This window comes from Malaclemys terrapin, chromosome 7 (assembly GCF_027887155.1).
Source record: "Malaclemys terrapin pileata isolate rMalTer1 chromosome 7, rMalTer1.hap1, whole genome shotgun sequence".
Classification (NCBI taxonomy): Eukaryota; Metazoa; Chordata; order Testudines; family Emydidae; genus Malaclemys; species Malaclemys terrapin.
This window is the reverse complement of record NC_071511.1, coordinates 25,406,977-25,424,291: the sequence shown is the minus strand read 5'-3', so window position 1 is coordinate 25,424,291 and position 17,315 is coordinate 25,406,977. Positions and strand designations below refer to the sequence as shown.

The window sequence follows — 17,315 nt, the reverse complement described above, 5'->3', positions numbered from 1 at the left end:
GCACATCACTGCCCATTTGCCACTCGTATCATTACATTTGTTACGATGCTGCCCGACCGCCAAGGTAACCAACAACTCCTATAATCCTGCTTTCACACTAGATCAGTTTTCTTGTTCCCTCTGCATACTCTGAATAGCTCTCTCCATTTGTTCAAGATGAACCTACTGTGATGGTGGCAATATCAAAATCGTCGAGCAAAAGCTACTTTTTACAAGACAATATAACGAAAGCATATTTTATAGAGCAAGAAAATACTAAAGAGAGTAGTGTTCCAAAAGATTGTAGTAAATGAAATCTATATAAAAGACAAATAAATTTGTTTATACCTGTATAAGGCAAAGATAAACTTTTGAGGTAAAAAGCAAAAGTCAGTGTACAAACTAATTGGTGGTCTGTGGTGCCTTTTTTTTTTTCTTTTTTAAATAATAAATATTTTGTCCATTATTTAGAGAACCAGGAAAATGTTATAGTCTTCCTCCTGTATAAATGTGGATTATAATTACAGAAATTATACAAAACGATGCAACACCAGAAAAGTAAAAGTTATATTTTGAGGCATGATTCTCATAACTGTCTGGGCTAGTTATGCACACATCAATGTGCATTTCATTATAATGGAGTGTCCAAACAACGTGTTTGCCCAGTCTTGGAAACTTCAATTTTTGGTTGCATGTCTAAATACCTACACAGGTGAATAACAAACCCATGAGTCTAACTCATTTAGAGTAATCAATTATAATTTATTTGTGACTTCATTATAATACTCCAGAATGAATTGATCATTCTAAACTAATGAGAATAAAAACATTTTGGATTTTCACTATATGATGTTTCTTCCACTCCTTATGAATTAATATTTCATCTCAAAATTCAACTGCTATTTTTCACTTTGGGTAGCTAAGTATTTTGAATGTATCCAAATTACTTGTGTCCACTGTAACACTTTTAAATGGTTTCATTCTCTCAAAACAAGTCACTGTGAGTGTTGTGTCCGTCTCCCCATCACCCACTCGAAATCAAGTTAAATTGCTGGAAATAATTGAAAACTTAACTGAAAATTCATTTAACTAAAACAGTGGGAAATAGCCACATTAAAAAAAAAGAGATGGCTCAGTGAAGAAAAATAATCACTCATCCATTTATAGGCTTTCAAGATAGGAAATAAGTGATTCATTTGAGGTCAAAAAGAATAACAAGGGTCACCATCTCAAAGGGTTTCTTGTTTAAAGGGGTCTTTTCACTTTTTCCTTTTTGGTCAGCAGTTCCTACTAGCGTAAAGACATCTGCAGTTAAAAGCAAACCTTAATGCTAGATGTATTTAAAAAACAAAATGGATTTTTGTGTTAGATGTGAAGGTGTATACTATATGGAGAATTATTAGTTTGTTCTAGACACAGGGTAAAATTTACATAGCATGATTTTGGCTCCTAAGTCACTTAGGTGCATAGGAAAATTTTACCGACAATTTTAAGATAAACAGTCAGGGTACCCAAGCTAAGAAAAATCAAGACGATCAAAAGATGACAGGGACTTTTACAGACTATTTTTGAATTACTGTAGATTACCTATTGATGATGAAGCTTCAAAAGATTTAGTACTCTGGTTTGGATAAGTGTCCAAAAGTCTCAAATGTTTACCACAAGCTTTTCCAAACCTCTTTGGCCTAAACAAAATCTTGTTGAGATCAAAAAGCTATTTTATGATTGTTGGTGCCAGCTGTGTATGATACAATCTCAGTTATATAAAGTCTTTTGGGGGGGGGGGGGGGTAGGGAGGGAAGTACCTAAAACCTTTGAATAATCATGGATTTGATAACCAGAGGAACTAGTTCAGCTTTGAAGTCTGCACTAAGGAAAGCACAAAAGACCTTCAGAGTCTGCTGAGCTGGATCCCCCAGTTACAGAGAGCTGAGAGGCTCAATAAGGTACCACAGGATTAGGGAGTTTAGGCATGGATCCACAGAGGAACAACACTGCAATCCACAGAGCCTGAGTTAGGCACCCAGGCTTCCTATAAAATGAATGGGGAGAAATAGGTACCCTAAACCACCAAACTATGGGATATTCACATGTGGGGCTCCCTCACTTGTCATACTGAAGCTATTTCACAATATATAAAGAAAGAGTCTTTGGAGCAGGGGGACTAGATCCTGGGTCTCCCACAACCTAGGTGGTTGCCCTAACCACTGGATTAGACCCTCTCTCTCTCTCTGGCCCAGTGACTAAATATTTATAAAGAGTAGAACAGCTTCAAGAGGAGTGACTGAGGGAGCCCCACATCAGAATATCCCATAGCTCAGTGGTTAGAGCACACCATTGAGAGGTAGGAGATCCCTGTTCAAATCCTCTTCCCCTCCCGCCCCACCTCCAGGCAGAGGGGAGAATTGAACTTGGGTCTTCAACAATCCAGGTGAATACATGGGTGGCACCCTCCCCCCCTTTTGATTGGGATACAATCTAGTTGGCAGCCTCCGAGTACATGCCAGATTGGGTTCCACAGGTGAGACTGGGGAAAGATAGGAAGAAGAGCACCTATTTGTGTATTACATTGGGGATTAGTGGGAGATAGGCATCCAGACACCTAAAAGGCATCAGCGGCAGTGTGCATCCCCAGAGGCAAGAATTTAGGTGTCTAGAGAACTTTTACCCTGAAAATTTAGGCACTGAGTTTAGAAAATGACTGAGGTAGCGTCCCAGTGGGGATTTTGTGGATCACAGTCAGCCTAAAACTGGGACTTAGGTGCCTAAGTACCTTTGTGGATCTGGGCCTTTGGCACTTTAGTGGTACCTCAGCTAAAAAGCTGTACATTTATATATGAATATACATAAAATCTTCTAAATTCAAATTACCTCTAACCATCTTTAGACAAGCTGAAGTTTGAATACAAAACAAAAACAAATCTAATAATTCTTTTACTCCAAGAAAACCAGAGTAAATTTTTTGTTACTCACCAACAGTCATTAACTAGTTTCATTACACACACATTTCTGACTCTTAATAGCCCAGTGTTTTGAAAAGGGCTGCCAAATATTTTCCACTGGCTATTACCTTGAAAACAGCAAAACCTATTTTCTACTGATTATTAAATCACTTTCTTTATACTATAAAATAAACTGTCTATCTAAATCCTTACAAAAGAAACGTTCTGTATCTTTCCATATAAACATGGGGTCACGTGGCTGGCGCATGATTTTTACTTAAAGTGCTCTTAACACTACAGATCACTAAAACAACTAGGGCTTTGAAAACACATACTTTTCTAAATTTTAAAATGATAAGTCAGAAAATGTAGGGGAAATGTTCCTAATTTGATTGTATTGCAATTCTTATTAGCCAACTGTCTCTTTAAAAATTAAGACTTGAAATATACTTTTGAAGAGATACTCAATATAAAAGATAAATGGTCTGCTAAAAGATACAAACCAATGAAACAATTACAAATTAACTTCAAATTTGATTAGAAAATCTGCCTCACCCAGGCCACAAGGATATGACCAACATGCTCAGTAGATCCATCAGGTTTCCTGACCTCCTGAAGCCGCTTAAGAAGATCTGATCAAAATAAAATAAAGAAAAATTCACTTGCTGAGCATGCCAAGTATAAATGAGTGTAGAATCATAATAATTCATTGAACGGAATTATACCTTCATGTAGCGGGATTAGAGAATCCAGTGTTCCAAAAATCTGGTTTAATTCTTGCTCTGTCATTATGGAGAGTTTAAGCATAGGATCATGATAAGCCTGCAAAAACAAGCAAACTTTAGCATATATTTGATATCCAAGAAATTAGAGATAGCTCTTAAATCCTCCCATAACTCTAAAGTGGCTGATGGTATTTTATTTCAAATTTTCACAAGCACACCTTGTGTTAGATACCAATTAGAAAACACTCAGTCCAAAAGTAGAATGTTTCAGAATGTTAAGAGTGTAAAAACAGGGATTGTAGTAGTTGTTTTTCAACCTTAACTAGATGGCAGTTGCTACTATTAAATCTACTATAAAAAAAGTGGGCAGGAGGGGAGGTTTAAAAGGCAAAAAAACACACAATTTTTCAATCATGTATGTATATAAATACCTTTTTTGCTAACTTCAAGTCTTCTATCAAATCTTCTTCTCCCTGGGAAAGTTCAAAGATAGCCTGTAAAAAAGGACATATAATAAATTTCTTATTTAAATGGTACTCAACTTTAAAAACTGCTGTTATATTCTCAACAGCTGTATTAGTGCACAGCTACATTTTCTTGCTAAATCTAGTTGAAGAAATAAAGATTTAATCTATAAAATCACCTATTTGCTCAGCATTACTTTTGAAGACATGTTCTTGCAAGACTTCTCATGAAACATTTGTCTGAAAAAGTTACAGAAGTACAGTTTTTGGTTTGACAGGTTTCCAATCCAGAAGACCATCTTATGTGTTATATTTTGATGTAACTAAACGATATCAACTATTTTTGGTAAAATAATTGGTGTTTGTACAGCTAATTGTGAGAGAGTTTTGTGTCTGGGTTTTTAAAAAGACATAGTTGGGAAAAGGGTTCCAGACTGTCTAATGGTACCAATGTTGGAGTTGCTTTAAATGTATAGGTGGTATTAAAAGTACTTTTAAATTTGGCATAGCAGTTTTTCCTTGAAAGAAACACAGTCCCACAGAGTTCTTTCTCCTCATACTAGCCATTTCTTATGAAGTGAGATTTGCATTTTATTATTAGAAATAAATAGCAATTTAATGTTATGCACACTTCCAGTACAATATCTTACCAGTGACAGTATCCAAATAGGTCAGACAAAAAAACAAAACAAAAGAAAACAAATAAACAAAAAAACACAACCAGGGATGGTGTGGGTCCACTGCTCAATGGAGAAGGTGAGTTGGTAACGTAAGATAAGGCAGAAGATCTGTTCAATGCCTACTTTGCTTCAGTCTTTCACACAAAAAACAACATGTGACCAGACCACTAGCAAAGTTATCATAGACAATAAAAGGGAAGGGATGCAGATCAGGATAAGTAAAGAATGTTAGAGATTTTCTGACTAACCTGAAGAAATTCAAGTAAGCGGGCCCTGATGCTATTCACGCCAGGGTGCTAAAGGAATTAGCAGAAGAAATTTCAGAACCATTGGGAATAGTATTTGCATGCTCTTGGATGACAGAAGTCCCAGAACACTGGAGAAAGGCTAATACAGTGCCCATCTTTTAAGTGGGGGAAGGGAAGGGGAAAGGAGGATCTAGGGAACTATAGACCAGTCAGCCTGACCTCAATACCTGGGAAGCTATCAGAACAATGTATAAAACATTCAATTTGCAGATACCTTGAGGATGAAAGGGTGATCACTAGCAGCCAGCATGGATTTACTCAAAATAAATCATACCAAACTTGGTTTCCTTCTTTGACAAGGTAACTGGTTTGGTGCATAGGGGGAATGCAGTGGACACAATATGCCTGGACTTTAGCAAGGCTTTTGACACAGTCCCACATGACAGTCTCATAAATAAGCTGGAGAACTGTGGGCTCAGTAGAACTATCATTAAGTGGATACATAATTGGTTAAGCAACCTCAAACAGAGTAACTATTAATAGAACGATGTCAGATTGAAAGGAGTTCCATAGGGATCTGTTTTTGGTCCAGTGTTATTTAACACCTTTAATGACCTGGCTGTAGGAAGAGAGAGCATACTGATCAAATCTGCAGATGAAACAGAGTTGGGGGGGGGGGGGGGGAAAGGGGGACGGTTGCAAACACTTTGGAGGATAGAGCAAAAATTCAAAAAGAGCTCTTAATAAATTGGAGAACTGGGCTATAGACAACAAGATGAAATTTAACATGCTACACTTAGGGAAGAAAAACCAAATGCACAAATATAGAATGGGGGAATAACTGGCTTGGCAGCAACACTGTTCAGAACGATCTGGGAGTTATGGTGGATCACAAACTCAACATGAGTCAACAATGAGATGCTGCCACAAAAAAAGCAAATGCAATTTTGTTTTACATTAACAGAGGCCTAGCATGCAAGTCACAGCAGGTGATAGTACCGCTCTACTTGGTGCTGGTCAGGCCTCAGCTGCAGAACGGTGTCCAATTTTGATCACTATTGTATAGATAGGATGTAGAGAAACTGGAAAGGATCCAGAAGCAAGTGACAAAGATAATCAAAGGGATGGAATGCAAGCCATATGAGCAAAGGCTGAAGGAACTGGGCATGACAGAGGTATTCAAATACTTGAAAGGCTGCCATAACAATGATGGAGAAAAAATGTTCTCTCTTGCCACAGAGGGCAGGACAAGAGGCAGTGGGTTCAAACTACAGCATAGCAGATTTAGATTAAATCTCAAGCAAAACTTCCTAACTGTAAGAATAGTAGGACAATGGAACAAACTGCCTAGGGAAGTCACGGAAGCTCCTTCATTGGAGGTTTTCAAAAAGCAGTTGGATAGCCATCTGCCTTGGATGGTTTAGACACAACAAGTCCTGCATCATGGCAGCAGGATAGATTAAATGACCCTTATGGTCCCTTCTAACCGTATGGTTCTATGAATTCTGGAACCTCCAGAATTTGAAAATCATTTTTGCATTGAACCACAATGGGCAAATCCGTACTGTAAAGGTTATTTCTTCCTGGCCCCTTCAGACAGTGCCTCATTTGTAAATATTTGCAGAGGGCACCTAGTAGAAACCTATCATTGGACCTCCCCAAGAAGTTTATATTCTCCTAAACCTCTAATGCTCTGGTTTAACCAATCTGATGCATGACAATTACCTTCCTGGCCCTGAGAGAAGAGCAGACTGTTGACTAGAGGCCAGCTTTCATTTCTGGGAAGGGTGCTATACAAGCACAGCCAGCAGAGGCTGTGTAGAGTGACATCCTTGAATCAGCATTTTCTCTGGGTGTCCTGGCAACATTTCCCTCTCCAGACTGCCATGCGCACTTTGGGGTTGCTGCTCTCTGGCTGCAAGGCCTCCAATGGAGGCTGTGGGAGCATTACACTAAAGATTCTCTTCTAAGTCACCACCAGTGGACTTTCTACAATTGAGGACCCTGCGCCAGGGTCTGCACTCAGCACAGACCAATGTAGACCCTTGGTCAACTGTGTAATATTATTTGTATAATAAACTTCTTCTACTGAAAGCTCCCTGGGATAAAGATTGTGCTTTCTTGTGTGCACTCAGTACCTAGCGTGTACATTATTCTAATTGCGGTCTGTGGGTACTATGGTAGTACAGATAAAACAACCACCACCACCCAAAACATGCACACTTTTAATTTCAAATATCAATGTTAATATACAGGAATTATTGAAACAACATTTTTTTTTAAAAGAATAATCTAGTATGGTTTCATTATAGACCATAGGTGGAATCCTGTTCCACTGAAGTCAATGGAAAAATTCTCATTGACTGCAGTGGAGCCAGGATTTTACCCTGTAATTTCAAATGCTGAGCTAATGTTTACTAATTTACTATCATCCCTGAATTCGATGCTTTAGACCAGTGTTTCCCAAATGATGGGTCCCAACCCACCAGCGTGTCACAGAAAGTTTTTAGACGGGTTGTCAAATCCGGGGACAGATTTTCCTGGTGAAAACAAACATACAGGGGAGCTCCCAGAGTGAGGGGTTTTGGAGAGTGAGGTCACCCCACATCGTAGTGGCAGCTCAGATCCTACTGGGCTGGGGCATTCAGAGTCGCAGTACTGCACAGTACTCCATCATGATGGAGGGGCAGCCAGACCAAACCTGAATGGCATTGCAACCCCATGTGCCAATTCGCAACTCCCAAAGTGGGGAGCTGAGCCCAGCCCTGCAGAAGAGGAGCCGCCACTCAGGCAAGTGTGGACTGGGCTCATTCTCCAACCCCTCCATCCCTGGGCCTTCCCTACACACCAGGCCAGGATGGGATTAGGGTTGTGATGTTGGAGCAGAGGATGCATATATGTAATGGAGGGTTGCAAAGAGACAAAATGCAGTTGGTGAATTGCCTTAGCAAAGAGTCTGAGAACCTCTGCTTTAGACAAAACTGTCAAAAGTTTAGAAGCATTGGAATAATAGTACCTCTTGACGCTTGATTTCTTTGGATGTAAGCATCTGATTGACACAAACATCAAAGGTCTCACTCCACAGCTTGCTGTCCCTTCGTTTTGTGCTAGCAGGGGGTACATTTCGAGACCATGGTCGTGGGGTGAACAGATCAGGGCGACTGTCACTACGGAAACTAATAGAACGCTAACAAGACATAAAAGTAGGACAAATGTTAGAGAGATCAGTTTGCTCACATTTCATTTCAGTTTCCCCAAAGCAAAAATAATATATTTACAAGAAAAGGTTGCATATATGTGCAATAAAATTAAATGGTTTATATAACTATCAATTCCAATCTTTCCAAATTTGTTGAGGATATTGGCACTACAACCTTTTATTTTAGTAATAGGAACATAAGAAATGGCATGTGAAAGCATGTTTCTGGTCCATTTATAGTTCAATAACCTCCTTCCTGCAGTGGCATATATTTGCTCTCTATCCTCAGTGTGTATAGGATTAATGTGTACATTCTATGCAGAGCATTCATACACATTGCAATCAATAAGAACATTAGGATATAGATATTTAGGCCTGTCTGTAAAGGCCTATACTTTAAGAATTTAGGTATATGTTTATCACTTAGCTAGTTACAGAGGTAAAAAACAAGAATCAAAATCACAGTCTGCCTGTTTATAGGCCTTCTCTCACTATGATAGTCTAAGGCCGTGTTCTTAGGCTAAGATCTTTGGCTAAACAGCAGAGGCAGCCATAAACTGGAAAGTGTATGGTCACATGCTTACATTCCAAACTAGTCACATTGAAATAAGGTGCTGTTGGGCTGTTAGGAATACAATCCTGTCCTAATAATGCCTATCACCTCCAAAGAGAAGAGAAGAGCCTAGAAGATTTAAAGAAAACTTAAGTATCAGGGGGTAGCCGTGTTAGTCTGTATCTACAAAAACAACAAAGAGTCTGGTGGCACCTTAAAGACTAACAGATTTATTTGGGCATAAGCTTTCGTGAGTAAAAACCTCACTTCTTCGGATGCATTTACTCACGAAAGCTTATGCCCAAATAAATCTGTTAGTCTTTAAGGTGCCACCAGACTCTTTGTTGTTTTTGTAGATACAGACTAACACGGCTACCCCCTGATACTTGACAACATGCAAGGCACTAAATTTAGCCGTATGGAGTGGAAATCCATCAACCTCAACAAAAAACTTGCACAGAGCTATGCATCCGAAGAAGTGAGGTTTTTACTCACGAAAGCTTATGCCCAAATAAAAAAGAAAACTTAGTTTGATAGCATCCTGTCTGGCAAGAAATCACTTCTCAATAGTTGTGGTTGTGAAACCCTCATTTCTGTATGTTTTATCTTTATGGCCCCCACTTTGCTATGGTTTATTTGCATGATCTCTGTCTGGTTCTGTGATTGTTTCTGTCTGCTCTATAATTAATTTTGTTGGGTATTAACCAATTAAGGTGGTGGGACATACTGTATATACTCAATCATAAGCTGGTTTGTTTATAAGCCGACTCCCTCAAGATGGAGAAGTAAAAATGGAAAATTTTTATGACCCGTTCATAAGCTGACCCTATAATTCAGGGCTCGGCAAACTTTGGCTTCTGGGCCATCAGGATAAGCCGCTGGTGGGCCGAGATGGTTTGTTTACCTCGAGCGTCCGCAGGCACGGAGTTAAACCTAAGTAAACAAAGTGTCCCAGCATACCAGCTGCTTACCCTGACGGGCCGAGATAGCAACTGGTGGGGAAATTTTTGGGGGGGGGGGGAGAAGCTGGGGGTCAGGGGAGTAACCTGTGACCACCCCCCACATGACCCCACCTCTAGCCTGGGACCCCACACTCTCCCCATCCCATCCCTTCCCACCTTACCTGGGGAGGGCCAGGGGAGGATGTCTCTTGCCTGGCTGGAGCTGCTCCGGCAGGCTGGGAAGCGCAGCTGCAGCCTGCTCCAGTGGGCCAGACCGGGCGGCAAGGCCACACCATGTTCCAGCGGGCTGAGCTGGGTGGCGCGGCCACAACCTGCTTTGGGGGGCGGGGCCGAGCGGCACAGCTGCAGCCTGCCAGCCCCGGAGCTGCAGCTGCTTCGGAGGCTGGGGGAGAGCAGCGTGGCCTGAAGCGGAGAGACTCTGGCCCCGCCTCTTCCCTTCTGGCTCTGCTGCCTCTCCTTTCTCCCTCTGTTGCGGGGAGGTGCTGTGTCCCACCTCTCCCTCTCTATACCTGTTCATAAGCCGACTCCTTTCTCTAGTGCTTCCCTTTTTTACTAAAAAAATTCGGCTTATGAACGAGTATGTATAGAATATCAGGGTTGGAAGGGACCTCGGGAGGTCATCTAGTCCAACCCTCTGCTCAAAGGGCCAATCCCCAACTAAATCATCCCAGCCAGCGCTTTGTCAAGCCTGACCTTAAAAACCTCTAAGGAAGGAGATTCCACCACCTCCCTAGGTAACCCATTCCAGTGCTTCACCACCCTCCTAAGGAAAAACTTTTTCACAATATCCAACCTAAATCTCCCCCACTGCAACTTGAGATCATTACTCCTTATTCTGTCATCTGCTACCACTGAGAACAGTTTAGATCCATCCTCTTTGGAACCCCCTTTCAGGTAGTTGAAAGCAGCTATCAAATCCCCCTCATTCTTCTCTTCTGTAGACTAAACAATCCCAGTTCCCTCACACTACAGTATACCTACTGGATCAAACGCACTGAGGTGAGTTCAAACATCTTGCCTAACCCCCAGGTCGATAAAGATTGCTTTTGTATGCAGAGGTATGCTCTTTCAACAACATATTTAAGGAATACCAGAGATACCAGCATTTGGTTAGCAATGTATGTCTGCTTCCTAGATAAACTATTACTGCAGAAAAATGTATTTTTTCCCATGGCTTTTTACTCTGTTTAAGTATTTGTCAGACGAGCCTCTAGTGTAAAAATAAAATAAATAGTTTTATTTTTCCTTTCCAAAATTAACTCATAGCTGCAGTAGAGTCATGATTAAGTTACCTTTTTGAACAGATATTATTTCTTACTAAAATAGAGATATTTTATTCATTCTCACTCTTCAGAGAGCTTAACCTTGTTCTATAACTCACTGTAGATTTTAAGTGTACTTTCTCAAACACCAAACTAGCGGGAGAAATGGCACAATCCTGCAAAGCACTGAATGCCCACTATGAGGTGCTCAATTGCCTGAGCTCCTCCTGAAGTCACTGAAATTAAGGTACTCAGCCTCTTGCAGGGGACATGCAATATTTGGTAGGATCAAGTCCTACATGAGCCTCCAAGCATCTCATATTCTACATGGTGCACCTGTAAGTTTGAGAGACCTACAAACAAAGCAGAATATCTTCAAAATAAAATGTAAATTTGAATTGCATTGTTATTCGATTGCTTTTTAATTATTTAAAATATTCAGCTTTAACATAGGCTTTGAATGTTGGCTCAAGGCTCCATTTTCCATCTGATCGCCAGACTTTTTGTCCACTAGAGGTCAAAGTTCACTATTAATAGTGAGGATTCAGCAATATTACATGCACATAGACTTTAAAAAAAAAAAAAAAAAACACACACACACACCCCCCACCCAAAAAAATTAGTGGAAAATTTATTTTTCATTTAAAATTCCAAACTCAAAATTTCCCTACCAGCACTAATAGATATTCCATAGGTTTGGTTGGGGTTTTGTTTGTTTGTTTTTGCAGTTAAGCTAAAAATACTAATATTCTATGGCAAAGCTTATCTTTTTTCCCCCAGTCATTTCAATATGATGAAGAACTACAGGGCGGAGAGTTGTTTTGAGAGGGAGGGATTTGAGTTTTTCAGTTTCCTGGCTCATTGGTCATGGATTATCTTAAACTGTACTACTCCACTTTAAAATGTCATTTAAAAGTATGTCAAAGGTACCGGAGCATATGGCACCTTTTAAATACATCTCTAAAACTCACACCTTCAAAAGTCAAAGATATATTAAACATATCTTCTCAAGCAACTGGGCTATACACATATTTTATATTGGTTTCTTTATCTCGGTCATAACATCAAGAATGGATATATAGTTGCAGTTTGTTTCTGAAAGATTTCACAAGAAACATAAGCATTCTATGACAAAGATTATTATGGTGGTGAATGACTACACAGTTGTAACAGCACCAGAACACTTTCACTTGCCACTACTGAGGTTTACACTGTCCATTACCACTGCAAATTTTATGTTGGGGGGAAAAGGTTTTTCATTTTTTCCATAAAGATATGTGAGATACTCAGATATACATACATATACAAAATCAATTTTGAAAAGCACAACCCCTAAAAGCATGTGATAGCATACTTGTGCTTCTCTTATTGAAATGCAGATCTGAACATTAAACACAGAAATATATTATCTTTACCTGAAGTGTTTGACTGAACCGCTTTAACGGGGTTGCCCGCACAGGAGGAATGAGGCTTGCTAGTGATGTAACTCTAGAAAGAGGCTTGACCCGTTTGTTACTAGGCTCCTGTAGTTTAAAGAAGGGGGGGGGGGGAAGGGGAGGACATGAAAAAGGCATCAGAAAAACATTTATGCTAGTTTTATTAATTTTCTAATGTGAGCAATATAGACACACAGCTATGGTAGTAAACAAATAATTCCAGTTTTATAATGCTGGCAATGACAGATTACCCTTGCTTGGTGCATACAGATCTGAGCAATAGCTGAAATAGGCAGTAGGCAGAAGTAGTGGCATGACTAGGAAAGACAAAAAAGGCACAAAAAAAGCTCTCTCCATATATAGCATCCTTCTATTCAGATACTCCTTTTAAAATGGTTTGTTTGCAGGGAGTGGCCCTCAAACTGAAAAGTGCTCTGCAGCTAATGCATACTACTATGATGACCTTGTCATTGAAGGAAACACGTACAAATACAAAAAATTCTAACCCCATTGTTTTTGCTCTGTCATTGTAAGTATGTAGTTCTGCATTTGATTAACATTTTATTCTAATATTTACATGTACATATACATGCACGTGCATATTCATATAGATGCGTACACACAGTATATATTTAAATGAAATAAAATAAAATAAAAAACTTTTCAACAAAAATCTACTGTAAAAACTAGTACTTTTCTTCCCTCACACACTTTTTAACCTCTAGAATGCCGGCTTTTTGTGAAGTATAATATTCCACTTGTTTTGCATACAAAAAATATAAACAATAAGTGCAATACAAGGAAAGATTACAAATATGTAAAAACAGACGTTACCCTTGGCTTGCTAACCTCCATCTGATATTTAATGGATCTTGAACAGCACATGCAAAAGGCTACTTTTGACAGAAAAAGAGCCAAACCTTCCAAGTGAAGTTAAAAAACCCATCCAACATCATATTTTAAGTACATCCTATAGCAGTTCATCTTTCTTTTTCAGCCATGTTTATAAAGTTTGTGTAGGCATCCTCTACCTCCAGTTTTCTAGAACAAATCCGTAGGAGAATGTACCATTTCATACTATTCTTTTGCTCAGAGATATGAATCCTTTTAGAGATGTGGACTTCCCATCCTTCCTGGTATTTAGAAAAATCCCAGAAGTAGTAACTCACGATTTTCATTACCGGTCAGCAATATTCTGTTTCATTAGCACAGCGACAGGGAAGAAAGATGAGAACCAGGAAATAATTGATTTCTCAGCAGGCAGAGCTGCAACTCCATAAACATCTTGTGAAATGCAGGACCAAAATGTTAACCTTCCCCCCCACAAAAAAATAATAAATTTCCCCACACATGGAATGTGGTGCTACAATCATTTCAGCACCAAAAATATATATATATTCAGCCTGCACTCTTATCCTTCATCATGAAGGTGCCATTCAGATTCTTTCCTTTCCAGCAACCATCTCTTTGACACAGCTTTTTTGAAGGAGCATTTTTTTTACGTCACTGCAGCACGACTGGCATACTGAACACACTACAGAGTCTTTCAGCTTCGACTAGAATTCTCGTCTGACTGGCACTTCTGTCATCAGCTGTTTTGTTTATTTTTTAAATTCATAATGCCAATCCACTAGCTTCACATGGTAAAGACTGCTTGTCATTAATCACACTGCACTGCAGCGAGAGGACACTGAAGTCCCAAGGCGAAGCGAGTGCTACTGTATACCTAGCAGCAGAGATTACTTGGGCACGTATTATCTCTAATGCTACTAGAATCTGGTATTTAGAACTATGAAGACAGAGGAATCAGGACAGCAAGAAAGGAAAATATATCTTCCCAGAAAATAGGCAAAGGGGACCCTTGAGAGAGGATTCTCCTCTTCCCTATTGCTGTACCATTTTCCACAAGGTTTGGCATCTTTGCTGCTCTGTATGTGGTCTTTGGTCAAACTAGAATTATGTTTCTGATATAATGGCCCAAAGTCAGCTCTGGAGTAAAGAGATGTAATTTGGCCCTACATTATATCACAGTATAACCTGTTTGAAAGTTAGAAAATAAAATTCCAATTAAAAATCTATTAGAATGGTCTATTAATCTCTGTGCATATTAACAAATCACAGACACACACTTTCAATCTCAAAATTTAAATGCAACAAATAACGAATACTAACATTTTAGGAATGATATTGTGACGCCCATTAAGAATCCCTAAGGAGGGTAAATTTTGTTACAAAGCAAGTAAATTCATATTCCACTGTGTCTCTTAAGTGTCTTGTTCAGGACCACTGTGTGAAATTTGAATTACCTTCCTTGAGCAATGTCTGAGACTAGTTGATAAACAGAAAAAAAAAGTCTAGACCCACTTTGAATTTTTCATATATATATTTCATATACATATTTTTCATTGTCTGCATCTGCAGTTTATGAATGGCTACAGAAAGCCTGCAGGTGAAGGGCTCAATCCTGTACCTAATTTTCTCAACTGTCTGGGGTTCATAACCTCAAATAGCCATGTAAATTGATGCACAGCAGCAACTAACCCTGGAGAAGATTATCCTGTGAGAAAGAAGGGAAACCACCATCCCTTTTAGAAGATAGGGGAAAAGGAGGAAGATAAAAGATGTAAATGAATTCCCTGAACCCCTGCTCCATCCCTGAACAGCCCTAACCCTATCTGAACACTCCTTTTTCCCTCATGGGGTTACAGGAATTATTTTACGGTTCCAGCAAGAGGAGAGGGAAGAACTAGAAACAAGTTCCTTAACCTTTTAAAAATAAACCATTTCCCTATTCTGCAGGGGACTGTGAGGTTTGCTATGTGGCAATCTTCATTCTTACACCCAAACTGCTCAGGAGACAAAATATTTTCACTAGTCTCTGTACTGCAGAGCCTACCTGCCTGTAGAAGTAGACATTAAGGAGAAGAAATCAACCTAGCTGCCTCCACTAGGGGCTGCTGCAACCACAAGAAGGATAGGATAGGATATGACTACAGCTGCTAGCTGTAAAAGAGTCAGAAGTCATTGTCAGAGCCTACTACAGTAGCCACTGGAGTCACAATAAGCTGACTAGGTCACATATATGTGAGTTTGTTCTTTGAGGACTTATTCCTCCCATCACACTGATCCATTTTACCTACTGCACCTAGTTTTGATAGCAAAGGGGGTTAAACTAAATGGGTTGTATAGATTTTGATAAAAATCTAAATTACTAGAATCTGTAGAACAAATTGAAAGGACTCATACAAACAAATTTAAGAATAAAATCAAATTAAAACACATCTGCAGCGTTTGCAGGACTTACTCCGAGACAGTAATTCAAGATAACATTACAGTGTCAAAGACTTTGGAAAATAATCCAGCGTCTCTATCTCCACATTAGGTTTAAAGAAGAAATTTGAAGTAGATAATCTTATTGTGTTTTTTGCATACAAATGTGACAGTTTGGGACCATGCCTGGGTCAAATTGTGAATGCCATGGTTTGAGAATGCCATTTTGTGACTATAAACTTCATTGCGACTTTCAATTTGCAGAGTAACCTCCCTGCTGGTTCAAGACATGCAGATGATGGTGAAAACGAGTCTAATCTAGACATGGTCAGTAAATTCTGGATAGCGTGTGCTCATGTTAGGGAGTCAGCTGAGTCTGGTTCTGAGATACCACATCATATTGCGAGGAAGAAATAAACGAGCTGGAAGAGAGGAGTACTCTAGAAATATAAAACTTTGCTTCTTCACTGTAAGGCCCAAATGGTACTTATGTATCATACCTCAGAGCTTTTGTTTTAATATGACTCACTCCCTCTAAAAATAAACCTTGATTTACTAAAACCCAGGGTAGTTTTAAGACTGCTGCACAGGAAGGAGAAGTAATAGCCATAGAGAGCGCTTACACCTCATAAGATCAGCATTCTGCTTTTGGGTGTCTGGGGAATGCACCTATCATGCAGATTCACTCATGTGGAGCCTCGGAGCCCCAGATGGTAGCCACCTCCTCATGCAGCCCTTCTGTCAGATTTCTCCCAAATACTGTTTCAGTCCTTTCTGCTCTTTCTTCCACTGCATCATGAGCTGGAAAATGGTCATTTTAAAATTATGTGGCATCTTAACCAAAAGGTAAGTTATACATCTATTTTTGAAGCTGCATAATCTATACACAGGCCCCTGCTTAAAAACCCCGAGCCTTAATATCTAGGACCCTATCCTGTGGTGTGCTGAGCACTCAGTTCCTACTGAAGCCAATTAAAGTTGAGGATGCTTGGCACCTTGGAGAATAGAGCTCTTACATTCTTGCAATTTACTGAGTTCTAAGCTGATGTTATTGTTTGCTCTTCACTCAACAAAACAGCATGCAGTAGTACCATATGTGGGTAGAAAAGTCTGAAGCAGGGGCCAAGAGCCCTTGCTGTCATTCAACTCAACCACAATGCAGAGTGACTCTCTTATTAGTTTATTTAAAGAACGGGAATTCCCCAAAGTTCAAAGTGAGAGCCTGCTGGTCAAATTGAGTTAAATCTATTTCATAATACCGGTTAGTTTTCTATACTATCTCATTAAATCAGGCCCCCCACAGCCTCCTAATTTCCACACACTGTTGGGTAAAGCACTCTAGTAAAGGTCAGTTTTAAGTTTTCTTAGCAGAACCCCGCTCCACCACCCACATTCACCTTATATTGTCTGCAGAATGGCAGAAGCAATGACCTGGATAACATATGCTAGAAACCCCATATAGTATAAGACCAGGTGCCATACAATAGGGCTCTATTTGACTTGGTACCTAATTCTGAAATTTATTTTGATGTGCTTTTTTAGGCAGTGTAGTAATTTTTACCTTCTAACAATTAAAGTCTGAGTGTACATGAGCT

General features: G+C 39.5%; 1 protein-coding gene across 5 annotated transcripts in view; it reads right to left on the bottom strand.

The window, feature by feature from the left end:
- The window catches only part of ARHGEF3 (Rho guanine nucleotide exchange factor 3), a 254,116-nt gene that overhangs the window by 26,146 nt on the left and 210,655 nt on the right, over nucleotides 1-17,315 (bottom strand). For all 5 annotated transcript variants that reach the window (XM_054036261.1, XM_054036257.1, XM_054036258.1 and 2 more), the window contains 5 exons: nucleotides 12,430-12,537; nucleotides 8,055-8,225; nucleotides 4,078-4,140; nucleotides 3,647-3,743; nucleotides 3,477-3,553 (listed from right to left, as the gene is read on the bottom strand). In XM_054036261.1, coding sequence (XP_053892236.1) covers nucleotides 3,477-3,553; nucleotides 3,647-3,743; nucleotides 4,078-4,140; nucleotides 8,055-8,225; nucleotides 12,430-12,537 — 516 coding nt within the window. The remainder of the gene's footprint in view (nucleotides 1-3,476; nucleotides 3,554-3,646; nucleotides 3,744-4,077; nucleotides 4,141-8,054; nucleotides 8,226-12,429; nucleotides 12,538-17,315) is intronic.